Source organism: Crinia signifera, chromosome 8, assembly GCF_055691185.1.
Source record: "Crinia signifera chromosome 8, ASM5569118v1, whole genome shotgun sequence".
Classification (NCBI taxonomy): Eukaryota; Metazoa; Chordata; class Amphibia; order Anura; family Myobatrachidae; genus Crinia; species Crinia signifera.
The window spans coordinates 144,464,021-144,485,231 of NC_139224.1; the positions used below are offsets into that span (position 1 = coordinate 144,464,021).

The 21,211-nt window shown below is 43.6% G+C and overlaps 1 protein-coding gene across 2 annotated transcripts in view; it reads left to right on the top strand.

Moving 5' to 3' along the window:
• SSBP3 (single stranded DNA binding protein 3) overlaps positions 1 to 21,211 on the top strand; it is a 42,325-nt gene that overhangs the window by 11,719 nt on the left and 9,395 nt on the right. Inside the window, exons 5-9 of one of the 2 annotated variants that reach the window (XM_083157328.1) lie at positions 18,913 to 19,002; positions 19,545 to 19,622; positions 20,037 to 20,096; positions 20,380 to 20,443; positions 20,532 to 20,608. In XM_083157328.1, the coding sequence (XP_083013454.1) occupies positions 18,913 to 19,002; positions 19,545 to 19,622; positions 20,037 to 20,096; positions 20,380 to 20,443; positions 20,532 to 20,608 (369 nt within the window). Of the gene's footprint in view, positions 1 to 18,912; positions 19,003 to 19,541; positions 19,623 to 20,036; positions 20,097 to 20,379; positions 20,444 to 20,531; positions 20,609 to 21,211 lie in introns of both variants that reach the window. The other variant, XM_083157327.1, reaches the window with a different exon arrangement.

The following is a 21,211-nucleotide window of genomic DNA, read 5'->3' on the forward strand; positions in this document are numbered from 1 at the left end:
TTTGTATTGGGTGCAGTTGCATGCGGAATATAGGTATGCCACATATCCTTTTAATCAGCAGTGTCTGCTTGTGCACCTTATTTACATAATGTTGGGTAGAAAATGCAGAAAAAGACCCCTGGATGTAATAACCAATTCGGTGCAATTAGAAGAACAGTCTACTGTGACTGCAGCAACGACGTAGGACGACACCTCTGTATGTCCCTCCCCATTATGACCTCTACTATAAATGAATGTATAAATGATCTAGTTCTCTTTGTGAAATTGGCTTTGTGGATAGCTGTGCAACTTTGCGTTGGCCAAAGGTGCAATTATTAAGGCTCTTGGACTGGATCTGCACAGCCTTATTGTGCATGCAGTGTGACCAGTACATGCAGAGGGAAGGCCCTGTCTTTCAGTTCCCACAGGACCTGTTGGGCAGGTGGGTGTGTGCACTCGCACTAATCCTCTCTGCTTTATAAAGCAAACAGCCAATACCTGCTGATGAGTGTTTGCTGGATTCCCTGTACACGCATGAATCACTTGTCCCTCCTTAGTGGAAACAATTGTGCAACTACTGGATACTTTGTAAGTGTAAACATTCCGTAGTAACTTACCCGGTGTCCCTGTTGTGCAGAAAAAAATCCGTTCTGCCTGACGTTGCATGGGCCATTGGGTCGACCCATTGTAGAGCGACATACATTGTGTCGGCAGGCCATAGGTCAACACCTATAAAAGGTTGACAAGGACTATGGGCTGAGGTGAAAAAAGTTGACATGGGTGTCTGTTGGCTTACTTCGACATGTACACCATATAACTGTGCCGCTCCCCTCGCACCATGCTTTGGGCACTATTTATTCTCCCTCCTCGCCTAGTGGATGGTAGGGTAAAAAAAAAAAAATCCTTTTAAAAACCATGTTGACCACTATAGTCCATGTCACCCTAAGGATTATTGATGATGGTGGTGTTTTTTTTTTTTATTGGTACCCCAAGAGCGTATCAGTCGACAGATTGATGATGTTTTTTGTTTTAACCGACTTGTACCACCCCAGTGAACATAAAGGTAGAATAAAATAGTGTGCCAAGCACAGCGAGGTGCCGTGCCCTATGCATGGTGGGTGCAGTGGTACACTCATAACAGTGTCCGTGTCGACATAGACACCAAAAAAACACGTGAAAAATCTGTCAGCCACGTTCCCGCCAACCATATTTAAGCGTTCGACCATTGGTGGTTCGTAGATCCGCTATATACTACAACTTGCCCTTAAGTCTGTCCAATTGCAGCAGTGACCATGGCGGACTCATGAGGTGCTGTGACTAGCTTGTGTCGCTAAGCAAATTATTATATCGATTATTATGTCAAATTGCAGGTTCCTCTCCCGTTCTGCTGCATGCAAACTTCACGTACATTTTGGAAACCTTGTTGCAATTTATTTGTTTTTATTACATAAGAACTTCTGACAAAGTGACATTTAGTCACTGATGCTATATACTGAGGTAAATGCACTAAGGGGAGTATTCAATCCCCCACCCCTATTTCCAACGAGGGAGATAGCGGCAAGTGCCTATTCAATGCTGTCTTTCCCGACTGCATTGAACAGGCATCTCAGCAGAACGGACCCAAGTTTAAAAGCAGTCGGGCCCCTTTTTTCCCGGGAACATCCGTCGGGTGTATCTCGACCATCCACAGCCATTTCTCGCAGCCACGCCCCCTTTCCGGCATACGGCATGTGGGACACTGAATCTCAGTATATAAGTTGGGTGGGCCAGGGTCACAACTGTCGTGACGTCCCGACAGTCGTGACCCGGAATTGAATTCTTCCCTAAAACTGAGATTCTAATTGTGATTTGTGTAGCACTAATCCTCCCAAACAACCCATCTAACAAGATATTAGTTAGCTGCGGTAATTACAAGTATTGTGGATTTTTATTTTGGAGTGGCATGTGAAGTATAATCACCTATACTTTTTGAATTTGAAATTGTTGGCAATTACGTATCGGACATGACCTTATGGGGGGGCACAAATGATGAAAGCACTTCTGTTAGCGCCTTATAAAGCACTCTAAATGGCTTTCTATGTTTTCGCCAGTGTATATACACATGATGATTAATGCTGTAAGTGGCTGTGTGTATATATGGATGGATGGCAATAACCATTCCGTGACCATACAAATGCCTCACTCTTAATTGCCTTTTTTTCCTTTAAAGGATTAGGGAGTGGGGTCTGTAGGAATTGATGGGAGAGGAAGGGACAATTCCCAAGGTAATTTCTAACAGGATGGACGTTCCTAGAAATACGGCAGTTTTGTCTATCCAGGGAATAGTAGCTCTTGTTTAGCCCCGTGCACCTTTTTTTTTTTTTTTTTTTTTTATTATTGGTTTTTGTTTTTCTGCTATATATAATAAAGGTGATTTTAGAATCAAAAAGACTGCAGCTAATCACTGGTGACATCACTGGCTAATGGTCTGAAATGTCATCTTGTGTGTACATAGGTCTTGGAATTTGGCCTATGATGTGTTTTGATTAAAGATACACATTATAAAATAAAAGAGTACATAAGAAGTATATATATATATATATATATATATCTCTCTATCTATCTATCTATCTATCTATCTATCTATCTATCTATATATATATATATATATATATATATATATATATATATATATATATATCAAAAAGAGAAAATATTATTGTACATTAGTAGAATGTTTTTAAATAATTGTTGGGTGGTATAATTAAGCAGAGCTGTCCCATATGCTGATAATTCCAGTATCTGGAGAAGATTGACTTCAACTAAAAACCGTATTTGTAGGCTAATTTGGCTGCAGACCGTTATAGAATTGTTGGTTTGTTACAGACTTTAACTTTCGATTGTCCAATGGGGCAGTGACTGATGTGCGTTATTAAATGTTCTCTACAGCGCAGTTTATATGGTAATGCTAGATAAATCATAATAATAAACCATTTGGCCATGTACTGGCAGATCTGGTATTTTATTGCGTTTTTTTTTTTCTATTTGTTTAAAGGACAGGGTGTTTTTTTTTTTTTTTTTTTTTTTTTTTTTATAAATCAAAAAACTTTTTCCTATTGATATAAAGGTCCTGTAAAGGTGCCCATACGATTTTGGGCCCTTTTCACCCGATTTTGACGCATCGGGCCTTATGTGCCAAACCTCTGATTCCCGGACCCGTGGCCATTGGGCGAGGGGGATCGCAAATGCTGCACCTAAGATTTTTAGGATATGGCACTACTTGCTGAGGGTTGTATATGATACATCATATGCTGAAGGACCGCATATACGAGGTACGTTGCGGATAAGTGTATGGAGGCCTTAAGTACCTTTCACAGCTGTTTGGGTCACTGTTTGATATACAGTACAAACGTGTTGGGGTACAGCTAGATCTCTCTAGCAGCTCACCGGCAAATGCAGTCATTATTCACCGTGATACCTTCAGGCCTGGCCAGCATTGGAATGAGACTAATAGGACGTTTTGGGCTGATGCAGCTAGTTGGCCGTCCTGGTCTCAACCTGAATATATGTACCATTTGTCGTCTACCTTGGACTGAGGACCGATGCCCTTACCATCCAAAAATATTGTGATCACATAATTGTATTAGAAGCGACGGGGCCTTTAGCAATAGTGAGAAATCCTAGCAATAAGTGAAGTTACGTTATGAAAGATGGTTGGAAGAATGACATGTTCAGCTTCTTTTTGGCTGCGGTAGTATAAAAATATGTTACTTTTGTTGGCAGTGACTACAGTGTGCAATTGAGTTGATACATATTATAATGTAAATTGTGTATGTGGAGGTGTGTGTGAAGTATGTTGGGACAAAGGTAGACATGAAATTCTTTTGTGCGGTGCAGATAAAAATGAGCCGGGTCTCCCCTCCCCCCTCCAGCAAGCATCTGGGGACAGAGAAGAATCCAGGAGATTAGGGTTATAGACTGAACTTCCCATCCTTCCTCCAGCGCGCACATCCTAGCTGTGCACAGGCTCGGGGGACATAAGGGCCAAATTGGAGCTTTCTATTTACTGTTTTGAAAGCACTCCTTGCTGTTTATTTAGTATGTATATGTTCTGCATCCATATAGCTATGCACCTCTGTGATTGAGACCTCCAGTCGTTGCACTCCAATATATTGCAATGTGTTGGGACCGCCTATGTACAGATCATTGTAATTACATTTGACTCTGTTTATATTTTTAGAGTGTATTGGTTGCATGTCTAAGAGGACTTCCCTATATCATTTATATAGCGTCATTGTGGTTAACCCTTTGAGTGCAAAGGCAATTTGTCAAAATAGGTGTGAAAATTGCCTAGCAAACCTTTTTCTTAAACCATTGGAGTGCCGTTGCTGTGAGAGAACCCCAAAATTTCTGTTACAAATATGGCAGCGTCACAGCGACTGTGACAGTTGCTGTGTAGTAAATTGTCCAGTACAGGCTGATTCAGAGGTGGTGGGGAAGGGCTGTGCAATCCTTATATAAGGGGAAATAACTTATTTTGTGTCTTAAATTCTGTGACTGACTTGCCATTGACTCAAATGGATGTTTTTACACTAAATGAATGCGCAAATATGAGAAGCTTGCACTAAACCGAGTATTAATGTAAAGACCTTTTAGTTTCATAGAATGAGAACTTTTTAGATCTGCATATTTGATGGGTTGCTTTGTAACATCAGTGTGATAATAATCAGCATTATAACTGATCATCCTCCTTATGTGTGGGTCTGTTGTGTAAGCGCTTCAGTTTACTATTGCTACATAAAGCTGTGGAGTGTAACACAGGATCTGTAGCACTGGTGGTGAACTACTCCTGAAAGTGCTTTTTGATGGTGTCCGCGTCCTGTCCACTGGGGTGTGAGGGTGTATAATGTGTTGCCATTGGAAGGAATGGATCTCTGTATATTAACAAGGATGCAGGGGTTTATGTCCATTCAGCCCTAAGAATTCAGGGATGTCGAGCACCAATGTTGGGTAATGAGACCTGGCTTTCAGGCTGGTCAACTTCAAGATTACCTTTACTGGGAGTAAGAAGCCCAGGCCACACCATACAATTGTCCCGATACCGTTCTTCCTCCATACCTTGGCTGCCTGGAAGTAGCGCCGTAGTTCTTAGCATAGAACGTGTTTGCACTACAATGTAGTCCAGTGTTGGTGTGCTTTAAACCACTCCTGCTGACCATTTGTTGGGATTGTGTGTAGTGTAGTCGCCCATGGAAACCCAATGTGTGACAACCCAAATGAACAGTTCTTGTGCTGATGTTGCTTCCAGAGGCAGTTCGGAACACTAGTGATGGATGCACCCAATACTATTATGGACGCTATGTGCTTCGACAGTTCTGTATTTGTGAGCTTGTGCGGTGTATTGGCTTGTGGTTGAGATGCTGTTGCTCCTGTACAAACTGTACGTGCTGAAAATCTGAGCTCTTCAGTATTGACCCATTCTCTGCTGCTTATGTTTCTCTATGTAGATTCTGTGCACTTGTCCGTAATGGGTGTGGTTAAAATGTGAGGTAATTGTCACCATCAAAGAGGGGGGGGGGGGGGGGGGATTCAATTTGTAAGTGGCCATTTATCAATTCAGTAAATTCCCAGGATGGCAACTGTTATGCACAATATAGTTGAAGACTAAGTGCCAGTTGCAATGCCCAACACACTCCACTATCCCTCAATCCCAATTCTGCTCTCACCTCTGGAGGGTGCGCACTGAAATCTGATGGGTACAGTCTCAGGTATACTTGTGGGAATTGAATCACCTGGGAGCTAAAATTTCCTGTGTAACAATTGAAACACTCCTGGTCAACAGTGTAACGTCAAACAGTACAGTGTCGGCAGGGGCTGATGGTGGGGATGGCCAAGGCAGATGGGAAGGATAAAGGCCTTGGTACTAAGTTATGCAGAAGGGTGTGCTTTGAGTAGGTGGGTTTTCACTGTCTAGTTTGAAGCTTTGCAAGGTCAGTGAGAGTAAGTTCCAGTGAAAGGGGGCAGCACGGGAAAAATGTTGGATATACACGTGCAATGCAGTGGCCATCATAGACGAGAGGTGACTGTCATTGGCCAGTCGGGGATGGTGGGAGGGAGAATATAGGGAGCACTTTTTACTCCGGCATTGACCAGTCAGGTGAAGGGGCAAACTGCTATCGACATTTAAAGGCTTAAATTATATACCCCCCCATCGCCACATAGTACCAACCAATCCACTCCTACAGTATCATGTCATTGTTCAATCTCGGCCTGTATTAAGGCAGTTAGGCGCTGATTGGCTGGCACTTGATCACTCTCCAGTGTTTAGTACCGAAGGCCTGTGATTGGCCACTATTATTTATTTATTTGCAGTTTCTTATATAGCGCAACAGATTCCGTTGCGCTTTACAATAGTAGACAGTGATAAAACAAACTGGGTAACAGACAGACTTGGAGGTAGGAGTGCCCTGCTGCAAGCTTACAATCTATAGTTCGCTCTGCGCCACACACACACACACACACACACACACACACACACACACACACACACCCCCCCCCCCCCCCCCCCACTAACACAATCATAAGCCCACTATCCATGTCATACCCCCATTATCCACGTGGACGTAGAGATACTTTTATAAAGTGTGGCGAGTGCAGCGAGCCACCGAGCCCGAAGTGTGGCGAGGGGACGCGGATCCACTTGCCACACTTTATAAAATTAACTCCACGCCCACGTGCATAATGGGGGTATGACGTGGATAGTAAGGATATGACCCATTATGTATTAGCAGAGCTCCAACTACGTACTTTACATAGCCAGCATAGTGGTGTTTTGGTATTCTCAATACACCACTATGCAAACTACGTAAAGGGCGCCCTTCTTTTTTTACTTTGTCAAATCTGTTTAAAAACAGTTTAATTGTGTTTGCAAAGCTGTTGTCCATACAGTTTGTGTTGGGGTCATATTCACTCCATGGGTGATGACTATTATTATTTTAGACCGCATATTGGCTACTGCCTCACAGCACGGAGGCCATGGGTTCAATTCCCACCATGGCCTCTCTGTGGAGTTTTTATGTTCTCCACTTGCTTGCGTGATTTTCCTCCGGGTACTCCGGTTTCCTCACACAATCTGAAAATACACTGATGGATTGATTGGCTCCCATCAAAAATGATTTTACTGTTTAAAATCTAAGGAGTGTCGCAGCTGCCTATTGCTGACGATTGAATCGTCCCAGTGTCTTACTGCTACAGGTTGCTGCAGTTTTACTAGAAGATCGCACAACCTTCATAGAAAATGCATGAGCTTTCTTCATCTGCTTCTGTGTCCTCATACTCTAATCCCCATACGTGCCAGCCCTGCTTTAGCTGTAGGACAGTGATCCCTATATATGTGACACAAGGTTCCGTTTATCCAACGGTGATCAGGGAGTAATGCATGGCTGCAACTGGTGTAAAGATGTTTGTGACAGAGACCTAAGTGCTCCTGGCTGCTAGCCAGCAGTCCATGCTGGCTCTGGAAGGGCCTGTGAGCCCCCAGACCATCTGCTACTGGTAATTTGAGGACTGGTTCTCTTGTGAATCAAATTCTGAAAACAGGATGCCCCAGCTCCTATTCATGTGCGTGAAATCAGATTTCAGCCTTGTGGTAGCCGTGCCCATTCTAGACTTCCCAGAAATCTTTTTAAGGAGATATTAGCAATTTTCAAGTGAGCCTTTTACCCACTTAATGAGAGTGAATCCATCTTTTAGGTGCCCTAATATGGTTCCTCTCAGAATGGGCCTCTTTTTAGAAGTGGTTTTCTAGTAGTTATTCCTAGCTCCTGTCTAGCACTGCTGCAGAAGTCCTTGGCTCCAGAGAGATGGAACATTGAAAACACGGTGAGGACAGTAGGGTTCCTAAAGTATCAGATTGTACAGGAGATGGCTGCCTCGCAGTCACTTTTTGGCCACTTGTGCTCTTGTGAGGTGTCTGATAAGCCCATAATATGGAACCAGCCACCTGTGTGAAAGGAGGAGGAACCGTAATCCTGAAGTTTCACGCACCTAGTTGCTTGACCACCCTTATTGGAACTTGTGTTATGCACCCAAGATGGCTGCCTTACCTGGTGTTATGGGCAAGAGGAACATGTGGAACTATTATCAGTGGGTGTCTTTTTTTTTTTTTTTTTTTTTTTTTTTTTTACCCGTATGTCTTTTTAAACCTGTATTTCTTATCTTGCCGTCAGTGTCCTTTATAACATGTCCAACATGGCTGCCTCACCTTGGGGGCGATTCAGTTATTTTGCGCTCCCAGTCTTCAAAACCAAAGTGCTGGTCACAACATCAACAGTGCTGTTGTGACACCCAAAAAGGTTCACGTCACACACATCCACTCACCACCTCTGAGGGCCGATAGCTGAAATGTCTCTCGGCAGTTCATCATGTCAAAGTGTAACAATAATTGTATTGCTATGTTGGGCGTCATCTAGTGGTGGCTGTGTTGGGAATCCAAAATTAGATCCCCCTCCATAGGTCTTATATCCATGTATTGCTTCTATTGCCATTTATATCCTATATAACCTACCCAAGATGTCTGCTTTGCCTGTTACTCCCGTCAGTATGATGACCAATGCATGGATCCTGATGGCTTATGTGTCCTGCTTAAAAATTATGTAGCTCCCACATTTTGTCATCTCGTCCAGGCATTGCCGTTTCTTCCAAGTGTAATCCTGTGCAGTGCATCCAAGATGGCTGCCTGGTCTGGTGCTTTTCTGCGTAGTAATCCTTGGAACCAAGGACGCAGAAGGGCTGTTAAATTCTTGTGTTCCTGGTTTCCGTAAAACACATTGGATATTATTGGAGAAAAGTGTTTAATAGATACAATTTATTATTTACAGTTGACTGCTGAAACTCTGGTATTGATTTGATAATGGCAGGATACCCTTTTTTTCCCCCTATGCACACCAGGCCTTTCTGCCTGGACTAACACCATTGATTGTCATTGTATTTTTGTGGTTAAAATTATATCCTAGAATGGTTTTGGGCGTGTAGGTCTTCATTTATTCAACGTCATTTGTGGGAAGTGTTGACCACATGGTGAGCACAGCTGGGATGTCATTAATCTCTCAGGTAAATCTGCTGCTACTATATGTTGACCCTTTTGTTACCCTCCATGCACCATGAGCGGCCCTTGGTCGTATTTTGGTACGTTGAGAATTCAGAAGTGTATGCCTGTGTGTGTGTTTGTATACAAGATCTCTTAAATGCTGGTATGTGTGGTCCCGCACAGTGCTGTGTATTTGGTGATTGGACCATTTGCTGAAATGGTTGGATGCAGTTGACTGTATTGGAGTAACCATATTGTCATACAAGATAAGATGGGGAATTGGCTTATAGCCATTGGTTGTATAGCAATATTTACAATGCCAGAAGCTGATTAGTTGCTATGAGCGAGTTCTCCACTCGAAGAAGATACCTCCTATTTATTTATTTATTTTATTAACTGTTTCTTATATAGCGCATACATATTCCGCAGCGCTTTACAGAGGATATTTGAACATTCACATCAGTCCCTGTCCCAGTGGAGCTTACAATCTATATTCCCTACCACATGTACATGCACACAGACATTCTAGGGTTAATTTTGTTGTGAGCCAATTGGCCTACCAGTATATTTTTGGATTGTGGGAGGAAACCGGAGTACCCAGAGGAAACCCACACAAGCACGGGGAGAATATACAAACTCCGCACAGTTAGGGCCATGGTGGGAATCAAATCCATGACCTCAGTGCTGTAAGGCAGTAATGCTAACCATTACACCATCCATACTGCCCAATCTATGCCGCTATCTGAGAACCATTGCATGTTGGGATGTCTGAACACATTGACAATAGTGAATTGACCCTACTAGAACAAGACTTGGTAACAGACAGACATAGAAGTCACAATCTTAAGGTTTGGTATGACTTGCCAACGGTCGTGACCTGTCTGCTGGTATGCCGACAGGGAGGGGAGCGCGTTGATGGGGGTCACTGGGCTCTGTGACATACTTCGATCACCATACGTTCTATTCTCCCTGTATGGTGGTTGTGGACCCCCACAAGGGATCCTGTCCCCTGTTGGTCGGGATCTCGACTGTCGGGCAGTTGAGTAGTCCATGTACTGACCGTCGGGATCCCAACTGTCAGCGAGTCATCTGGAACCCCAATCCTATTATCTATAGGGAAATGGGCACTGATACACAAGTATAGGTGCTAGCTGTTGTATATTGGTCCAACCAGATTGCAGAGGGTGTGGAGGGGGAGGGGGGGGGGGGGTTGTATGATATGGTCACACAGTAATGTAAATAGAATATGAAAGTAAAGGAAGGCAATATGTAATGTTATGTAGGGATGTAATTAGGTAGGAAGCCGATGATTGGGTGGTTTTGGCTCTTGTTGGAAGATGGTCATTTTTTTATCTTTATTTTTTTTTATTGTTGCTTCAGATTTTTTTGACGTGTGTGTGTGTGTGTGTATCTTCCTGAATAAACCTCCTGTGTTCCCATTGTAACGGAGATGCTGCCGCCGTGGTCCGTATGTGTATAGCTGCAGCTATAATGGCTGATGGGCTGGATTCCAGGTCATGGCTTTTTGTCTCTTGCTGTGTTGTTCTTGGTCCTTTTTTATAAATCTGTGTCAGTGCAGTAGTGCGGGGGTTAACGCCCTGTGGTTCAGGATAGGGCGAGCATCTCCTGGAGGACCCTGAGCAGATGCACTGGGAGGAGGAGGGGGGAAGGGCAGTATTTACATAACTGATTAAGGCCTTGAGGGGGGATTACCGACAAGGGGGGGGGGAGGGTTTGATGATCGCACAATAGATGCTACAAAGGGTGCAGATACTTTGCATTCCCCTAGAATGCCCTTTTATTGTAGGGAATTTTCATCCGGGGCTGACTTGAGAACCGGACTAATCACCAGTGGGTTTCTTCCAGTTAGAATCTCCCAAAAAATAAATCAATTGCACTAAACCATACTCCATCAGCACAATCCACTTCCGATTTACCACACACGTGCAATTGTTCATGCACACTGACCATTCCTAACAGTAAGGGGACGTTTGCTAATAAAAGGCTTGTATGGCTTTTTCACCATTTTTTTTATTCTGCTGTTGTATGAGCTGTGATTTACTTTGTGTCATCGGTTAATGATGGCGATACACATGGTCACTGTTGTGTAATACGCAGGTGACCCGCAATCCGAGAGAGGAGATTCCCCACTCTAGTTTTCTAGTCTAGCCTAATGTTTTATCCAGTAATATTTCTTTGTGTGTGTAGAGAATGGGTATCCCAATCTGCGCACTCTACTAAAGTGGAGCAGCGCCTCTGTAGGGACCTCTGTTCGATGGGTCCAGAGTTTTACAGATGCAAAAAGAGGTTCAGAGGGCGCTCTAAATAAATCTTTACATTTAAAAAAAAAAAATGTAAATTCAATAAAATATTGGTCAGCAAATAAAATCCCAATGGAACAATACAGTACAAAAGTACTCCACTGTATTGTTCTACTGGAATTTTATTTGCTGACCAATATTTTATTGAATTTTTATTTATTAAAAATTTAAAGATTTATTTAGAGCACCCTCTGAACCTCTTTTTGCATATTTATGCGTGTATCTATCAACATAGGACTGTCTTTTAACTTTCTGACTATTTTCTGCTGCTGGGTTTCATGGCAATATTTAGAATGTACCCATTTCTGTATTTCTAAAGAATCCAGTCTCTGAGTGCTCAGTGTCATATATTATAGGGTAAGTGATGATTCTAGCAGGAGTCTAGTGAAACGATCTCTATGCTGCCCCCTATATTGCTTGTGTCGGCAGAGGCAGGCATTGAGGTATTTACAAGAGCAAATCCATATATCCACAAACCTAGTAAATAACCGTGTACTTGCGGTATTACTGAAACGTGGATCGCAGTGATTTATCTACATGCGGATCTTGGTCATCAAAATGATTCAACATATTTTTAATGGGGGAAAAAAAGTTTATTTTGAACAAGACACAGTTTCGGTCAACGTGCTTTGGGTTGACCACTGGAGGTCGACTGTCCTTTGACCGACAACTGAAATAGGTAGACATGGGTATTCCATGGGTTGGCAGGTCGACACGAGCATTAGGTTGACAATGGGATGGTTGACCTGATGATTTCAGTTGTCGGGCCCCCCACGGAATGTCGACAGTCGACATGGACACATCTAAATGAACCGCCTCACCTATACAGCCCGTCGGCTAAAATAATAGGTGTGAAAAACTCATGTCAACCTTTTGACTGTCTACCTAATGTTTGTCGACCCTTACAATTTGGTCAACCTATTTCAGATGTCGACCCAATGCGTGTTGACCCTAATAGGGCCCTTTCATAGAGCTATTTGGACTTGGGTAATGGCTGAGTAAACCCAGGTCCAAAGTCTGTGTGAATGGGTCCACCCGGGTAACACTTGCAGGGCTTGACTGTACCAGGGTTATTCTCATGTGTGATCTGGGTAGCCTCCGGTGTCAAAGGCGTGACCAAGGTCATTCCTAGAAGGAGCTATTGGCGGGCTCAGTAGAGTTCGGAGTTAACTTCTTGCCCTAGTGTCCACTGTTATACTGAAGACCTGGTTCACTGGAAGACCTGGGTTCAGTGTGAATGAGGACAACCTGGGAATAACCCGGATCCATCTGCTGGAGTGAAAGGGGGGTAATTGAAATAAAACTAGTCTCCAACCCATGCTCAGTGTCCCGGGTCAGATCTGGGTTTTGGGTCTAAAAGTGGTGGTGGGCTCTTGTGATTTAATGCCAGCTGGGACCGCCCACTGCGTGCCATTATGGTATCGTATTTCTGTGCGCTGAGAGACTTGACCCACAAAGTCACCGGAAGTATTTTCTGGCAGCATTTGCGTTTAGGTACAACTTTAGCACAAAGCAATTCTGACCAATCGGAGGTTGTTTTAATAATACACTAGCGCTAGACAGATCAAAGCTAATTGATGGTTGGTTTTTGAGGTCCAGTTTACATCTTGCTTAGGCCAGAGTAGATCAGATTTTATTAAATCTATTGCATGTCCTGGTGATTGTTAACCTTAGCTGGCTGGAACAGATGCCCTTCCACCCTGGGACACCCTGTGGTCCATAATAATAGAGGATGTTTGAACAAAGAAATGGGCGGGGCTGTTAGTCTGGTGTCTGCACTGCTTACACCTGCCTTGTTTATTTGCTTGTCCCGAGGAAGGTTCACAGATTGCAGACCAGGTTCATAGGCTAGGCTCCCTGAGAGGCAAATGACTTGTGTCCAATCATTCCCTGTCCCATTGTGGAAAATGTTTTACAATGATTCACATGACGCAGCAGATGTATAAAAACAATTGCAATGGTTGGTACCTGCCTTTTATATCCACAGTACTACATTTCTGGTGTAGGCCAATTCTGTAGGCATTACTATGGACATAATTTGCACTGTCCCCCCTTTCTTGTTATACCCCCTTGTCGTATATGTCCTGCGAAAGGGAGGTTACCATTACAGGTTTCAATTACAACTCTGAAACTATTGGATACCTATGGTGATATAACATTTATTATATTCTTTATATGGTTATACACCGAGCGCTTCTTTGTTCATTATACCACTTTGTACCACTTTTTTTTTTTTAGAGAACACAGAAACCCGATAACTGGGTTTTTACCGCATTTCTGGTTTAGAGCATCCCGCCCTATATCCGGTTGGACATTTAGGGGCATATTATTCAATCCCGGCTGATACTTACAATCCTCTATTCAATGGTTTTGTTTTTTGTTTTACGACACTGGGAAAGAGGTGGATTGGCGAACTTCATGACTTTTTCCATAGACATGGCTGACGTTTCCGCGATAGCAGATTTGGCTTTTCAAAGAGCCAAATCTACAGCGGTGAGTACCGGGAAAAGGTCCCGACCGATAACTCAGAGTATCGGAATTATTGGCCAGCTTTGAATACCGCCATTTGTCTCTGTTGTATTTTTTGCTTTAAAACTTTACTGTGACAGGTCTCCGACTTCAGACTAGAATCAACCTAAAGAACTTGAAATGTACCGATCATCTACACACATCATACCTTTTTATTCAGTCGGTATTTGGATATACTAATGTAGGGCAGCATGTTAGCACCGTGGTAAGCTTTCTGCCTCACCACAATGAGGTCTTGGGTTTTGATTCCTACCAAAGCCCTATATGTGTGGAGTTTGTGTGTACTCTCCGTATTTGCCTGTGTTCGCACCAGGTACTCCAGTTTCCTCCCACAATCCAAAAACGTACTCGTGGATTCTGACCCCTTATATATATGTTTGTGCATGTGTGGTAGGAATGATAGACTGTGAGCTGCACTGGAGCAGGGATGACTAATATCTGTAGCGGAAGATGTGTGCACTATATAAACCGTACATTAATAACCTGGTGCCATTTGCACAATGCCGATATCACCAGTTCCTATGGAATTGATGGGCAGAGTATTCATTTGCGGTCTCTATTTGTAAGTGATGGGGTCCACATTCAGTTTGAGGATTTGAAAGCGATTAGAATGTTTAATATTAGGCTGGTTCCGCTAGCGACGGATAGTCGTGGCACAAGTTCCTTTTCCTTATATGCTACAGGGAGCCGAATGCTATTTGTGTGTAGTATATCTGATGCTAAAAACAAATTGTTTAATACGGTCCTCTATTCCTGGTCTTGGGGTTACAAGGTCACCGAAATATGTTGGGGGAAGAAAATCCTATGGTTATCTGTTCCAGGATTACAGTACAAGCGCTGTTTCAAATTATGGGCGCAATTGAATTGTTTTGTCAGCGGTGTTAGTTGTTGGGGGGGGGGGGGGGGGGCGCAACAACAGAGCAATTCAGTTACTGCTCTGTTTGGGGCAGGAATACCGCTGGCATTTCTGCTGGCAGCCTTCTGAGATGGATAGTATCCCATATAGACACCCAAACGGCACTTTTTGCTTTGCATACTTTAAGTCTGGTATCGCTGCTTCACACGACAAAACATCTACTTGAGCACGACAAGTGCAGTAATGGGTGCTTAGAAAAATGCACTAGTTCCGTTGAGAAGCCATTATCACTACTAGGAAAATCATTGAGGGAGAATTCAATTGTTTAAGAAGTGCCAACATTTTCTTCTGGCAGTCCCATGTGGCGGCAAGAAGAAATGTGCATATAGTGACCGGGTTAGGAGTCCAAATTTACATTTTTTAACATGCCCAAAACTTAAGTTGGATTTAGCTGTTTTATACCACTAAAACGACAACGTCTAGGTCAGGTAGGAAAGAAAAAGTTGACTAGCACCCCACAATAACTTTTTATATGGGAGAATTGAATTTCCATGTCTACAGGGGACCCTAGATTTACAGGGAAGTGTATGGATTTTGGGAGGGCTGGGTGCTGGCAGATGTACTTAGGGCACAACCACGACATTTGAGCACAGAAACAGAACTGTTATGTACAAGGATGTGAATCTTTCAATGCAGGGTATGGTTTGCGATGCACAAAAGCCGTCCATGGCAATGAAACTCTCCAGCCTTGCCGCCCCATGTCACCCCAGATTTGTGGATCTTTGTACACAGCCCAGTGGTAACGGTTTTGTTGTAAAATGAATTGCATTACACTTGCCAGTTTGTATTTGTACCGTCCTTTCCATGTGATCACGCTTTTTCATTATGGGAAAAAAAAAAGTTAAGGTTTGGCTGAAAACAGACATGCGAAATGTATAGCCGTATTGCAAAAAAAGAAAGTTGCTTTTGATTGTTAGCGAGCGCTGTTGTGGAGCGAGGGCATGTGTATGCCTTTTGTGGCCAGTTGTTGGTTTGTCTGCACTAATATCAGGTGACTCCGAGTCCGCCGCCGTCTGCTTTGACAACAGCAGGTGTGACAGTTCCCACTGACTGAAGATGAAGTGATTACTTTAATTAGATAAAAGACTTAGCTGGATTCCAATTAAACTTACCTGACTGTTCGCTAAACTGCTCAGCCGCCTTTGGTCACTTTAAGGCTGGATGTAGCGACAGAAAGTACCCCCTGTAGCCTGCGTATTAGTGAATCCTCCTATAAGCTTTGTCTCTTCATCCCGATCGGCTGACTCGAGTTGGCCACAAACCAAAGCAGTTCTAGACTCCCCAACCTCACTGAGCAGAGTAGCAATCGGTAGAACAGTAAATGTATGTCACCCACACGTTTTAGGGGCTGTAGTTAACGCTTGCTATAATGAAAGGCGATGTCTAGTTGCAGTTTGTTTCATTGACTTTAAGGGTTGTAAATATTGCTGTAAAGGTGCCCACATATGATGTTCTGATGAACTTTTTTTAGTTCAAAATGTATTGCATGCGGTTCACATTGTGTTTCTTTTGGCTTGCACTCGTCTCATATCACAAGTCAAACAAGTATTTGCATGTAGTACTAGATGGCATCGCATCTTGTACAAATCGTTAGCTGTTTTAGCGTATCGCATGCGATTTGAACTAGATGCAATGCGATCTAGTACAAAACGCTTCGAGGACAAAGTGTACAGTGTGTGGGCACCTTAAGAATAGATTTTCTGTAGATTTTGGTAGGGTAATGAAGTGACTAGTGGCAGTTTCCCCTTCTTGCTTAATTAAGCATACTATGGCTTTGTGAAGGTTTATTTGGAACCGTTATGGAGGCCTACACACTCAGGGATTTTTGCCTGTTTTCTAAGCGATCTGACTAGATTGCTTAGAAATTAAGCACAAATTGCTGTGCGTCGGGCCCGTAGCGATGTGCGGCCCGCGTGAGTCGCTATCACCAGGCTAGCAATTGCCTGTCTCGTAGGCACAGATCGCTCAGCACACATTGCTGGTGCAGCGCTGTGTGCTGAGCAATGCTAGATCGCTCAGCACAAAGCTCCCATCGCCTCGCGTGGTGGCCCCATTACAGTTTGGATGTTTGAACATTTTTTAAGCCCCCCCTTTCCCGGGTTTATTAGCATTGTCCAGCTGTTATGGGGATACTTGAGGTTGTATTGGGCCCATTGCTTTGATCGCTGTATAGCTATATAGAGGTCTTTCTGTGTGTCCCTGGTGTAATAGTGATGGGCTGTCACCAGTATGATGAATTTGCCCAATTTATACCCTGTTGGTGTTTATGTGGTCAGCTAAGACTGCAGGATATGATGGAGATCGTAATGGTTTTGTGTGTGTGTGTGTATAGTCAGACAACTGACCCCCCCACACGATTGGTGTGTTCGCCCATCCGCAAACTGGAATCTGGTTTGGTCATCTCTTAACATCCTGAAATCTCAGTTGAGCATTTGTGAAGCTTCCTATCCTCACCTTGTATTGTGTAGATAACATCAGGCAGTGTATTGTGCTTGTACAAGGAAAATCTGGGTCTATATCCTTTATGATCACTTGACAAATACAGGTTACTTTCCTTGGCAAATCTTCTTTTGTTTTGCAGGACAATTTAAGATCTATCTTGTTATTGCTCTCATTTGTTGTTATGCTGAGTGGGTGCCCTTTGATGGTATTGTAACACTGGTGCTGCTGCTAACCTGCTGATCTCAAGATGAGTGTGGTCTACAGTTCAACAATTGGTGCAAGAGCTCCTCCTGCTGGTGGACCTGCGCGTTTATTTAATGTCTATCATTTGTTTGCATGAAAGAAATGCATTAAAAATCTTCTATCCCCCAGGTTAAATGGTGTGGATATTGGGATAATTGGCGGGTGCTTGGGTTTGATGCATTATAGATAATTTGCGGGTGGGTTTTTTTTTTTTTCTCTAGCAAGATTAGAAGCTGTATGTTGATGGCTGTACAGTTACTGGGAGGTTTATATGTTGGTTTGTTCAAATTATTTATGTGATAGGCAGAACCAGTGCTGGTGGCGGCCAATCACAAAATGACAAACAAAAAGTGAATACTGTCCCTCACCACATAATTAAATCTAAAGCACCCCATACGTTACGCCAAGGTATAGCATGCAGCCTGACATGTGATATCTCTGCAGGGAGCTGCTGGACTCCCCTAAAGCTAGGATCGCATATGATATACATTATACGTTCCTTTTGCATATGATGTATCGTAAGTGATCCCAGTGGCGGCCTCTGGATCAGACAAATCCTTGCGGTAGCCATTTCGGAGATAAAGCACCTACGATATGGCATTTTTTTTTCATGCTTTATTGGCCCGATGGGTCAAAATTCGAGTGAAATAGGGCGATTATCACTTAAGTGTATGATCACCTTTTAAGAATCACAATTCACTTTATTTTTATTTTTTTCTAAATTTCTTAATCAGAAACCTTTTGGCCTAGCGGGTGCTATAGTAATACTGTGCGGTACAGTGATTCAAAAAGGTTTGGGAACCACTGAGCTATAGTATACCTGATGAACTGGAAGTCCCAGTGGGAATGTATCAAACCCTGTTAGCCACTGACTGATATGGTCTCTCCTTTTTAGGGGACATTTATTAAAGCTTGGAGAGAAAGTGTAGAGAGATAAAGGTGTCCATCTACTGAGCCTTGGGGAGAGATAAAGTATCAACCAGCTCTTAACTTTCATTTTTCAAACACAGCCTGTGACATGACAGGACTTAGATGATTGGTACTTTATATTCCTCCAAGGCTTAAATCAGGGATGGGGAACCTTTGGCCCTCCAGCATTTGTTAAACTACACATCCCATAATGCCCTGCAACAGTTTTAGCATGGCCAAATAGCAAAACTGTTGCAGGGCATGTTGGGATGAGTAGCTCAACAGCTGGAGGGCCAAAGGTTCCCCATCCCTGGCTTAAATACTCCTCTAAATTGCAACCAATCCTAACTGGAATGCTGCAGGCTGTGTTTGAAAAAAAAAAAAAATGACAGTAGCTGATTGGCTAGAACTTTCGTCTCTGTGGTATTCTATCACTTGCAGTTCCAGATCAGCTTGGGAACCTACCTCCTGCTTGTAGTTCATGAAGTGTCCTCTTCTCCCCACAGAGTGCAGCAGCAGCACCAAGCCCCGTGCTCGGCAACATTCCACCCAACGATACAATGCCAGGAGGGCCGATTCCCCCTGGGTTCTTCCAGGTAAGACCTCTTGTTCTCCTTGCACATAGCAGACTGGACAGGAGCCCACGTTTCACTGCTTACTCTGCAGCAGACGCTTCTAGCCAGCGATGAAGCAGGTGGTTATCTGCGTGGCAGCCAGATCTCTGATTAGTGGGCGTACAGGTGCAGAGTCTTCCTCCCTCTGTTACTCAGCTGCTAATTATGGGACCTGCTAATCAGCAGGAATTATCAGTGGCATTAATATTTAGCAAAGCTGTTAAACAAATGCTTGCAAAATGGCTAATTAATTTCTCTTAATTAAGACAACTGCTCATGCTAACTAGCCGTGCAGTCTCTGGCAAGTGGGTTCATAGGACACGCTTCTCGCAGGGTTGGAGGGGCGCAGCTGCAAAGGCTGGCCTGCAGAGAGTGTAATGCACTGCTGGTGTGCATGTGTCTGCAGAGAGGGGGTTCTGTCATTGTTAGCTTATATCCAGGGGTACTAAAGGAACAGACTATCTGGGGGACTTCCCGTGTCATATTGTCTACTTTACTAATGTTTTGTATGTCTTTTCTAGCAGGGTCCACCCGGATCTCAGCCGTCCCCACACTCACAGCCACCTACACACAACCCCAACATGATGGGTCCCCACGGTCAGGTAAGTCCTTTATTACGTGTCACATGGGGAGAAATGGTGGAAGAGATCATCTAGGTCAGTGGTTCCCAACCCTGGCCCTCAAGTACCCACAGCAGTGCATGTTTTGCAGGTCTCCACACAGAATCACAAGTGCTATAATTAGCTCCACCTGTGGATCTTTTCAAATGTGCCTGAATAATGAGTGCACCTGCCGGGTGACCTGGAAAACGTGCACTGGTGGTGGTACTTGAGGACCAGGGTTGGGAACCACTGATCTAGGAGATGTATTCTGTCTGCCGACTCTACACCTAAGGTCAAACTGCTTGTTGCCGTATGGGGCTCGTGGCTTTATTCATAGAGGTGCAGGAGTTTAAGAGGGGGGTGGGGGGATTACTGTTGTATTTCGCCATATTTAATTCTTTCTTTATATTACAGCCTTTTATGTCCCCTCGATATGGTGGTGGGCCCAGGCCACACTTAAGAATGGGAAGCCAGGTGAGTTGTAATTTTTAAATGTACAAAACAAAATTGGTTTTCATCTCCTTAATACATTGACTTTCACTAATCTTAGATGCTTTACCTCCCCTCTGCCTATTTCATCTTTTATCTCCCTCTGAGGGTATTATTGCTCTGCTTTACCTCTTTTGATATAATGGCATCTGTTGTCTTTGACCTCCCCCCTGAGGGCGTCGGTGCTCTGAAATCCGTGTCTGTCTTGTACCTTCCAACTGCTGCCACTGCTGTGTTTGTACCTCCCCTCTGATATCTGTTATTTTAGCCACCAGGTGGCGACCCAGGATCGCAGCGTTTGTTACCGAACTCCATGGACCCAACTCGACAAGGTAAGCTGCTTGCAAGGCTGCAGTGCCATGTTGTCACCATTCATTCAGAGTATCGCTTATACAGGAGATTTGTCTTTTCTTCCCTAAGGACACCCCGGTATGGGAGGACCCATGCAACGGATGAACCCCCCTAGACAAATAGGCCCTATGGGTCCTGGACCTCAGGTGAGGACCGTGTTTTGGTAATTAATCACATCACCTTTTCTTGTCCTCTCCTTAATTAACAGAATTGCTTAGAGTTTTGTTTATCAGAGGCTCTGTATTAATAAACTATATAATCCACTGACTCCTATACCCCAGTGAAGCAGAGGAGACTCGGAGATAGATGTATGAAGCAGTGATAATGGAGAAGTGTCCCATGGCCACCAATCAGCACTGAAGTAACATCTGTAATTTGCATAATATAAACTTATAAAGAGCAGCTGATTGGTTGCCATGGGCCACTTCTCTGGCTCACTTCTCCTCCTCCCTTGTCACTGCTTCATACATCCACCCCCTAGTCTGCTACCTGCTTGTAGTGTAAATGACTGATTTGGTGTAAAATGGAATTAAAGGTATGATTAATGTCCCTTTCATCTGCTAACTTGCCTATTTTATGGCTAGAAATAAACTGACCGTCCTCATCTGTCAGATGGTGGGAACAGGGTGGTTCTTTATGAACCTGAGGTTTCATGCCGGTGTCCTGTTTCAGATATCAAGCGTTAATCCATCAAATTCCAGTACGCAGCACTATTTTAAGCTGGCACAATACATTTTCGATTGATGTTA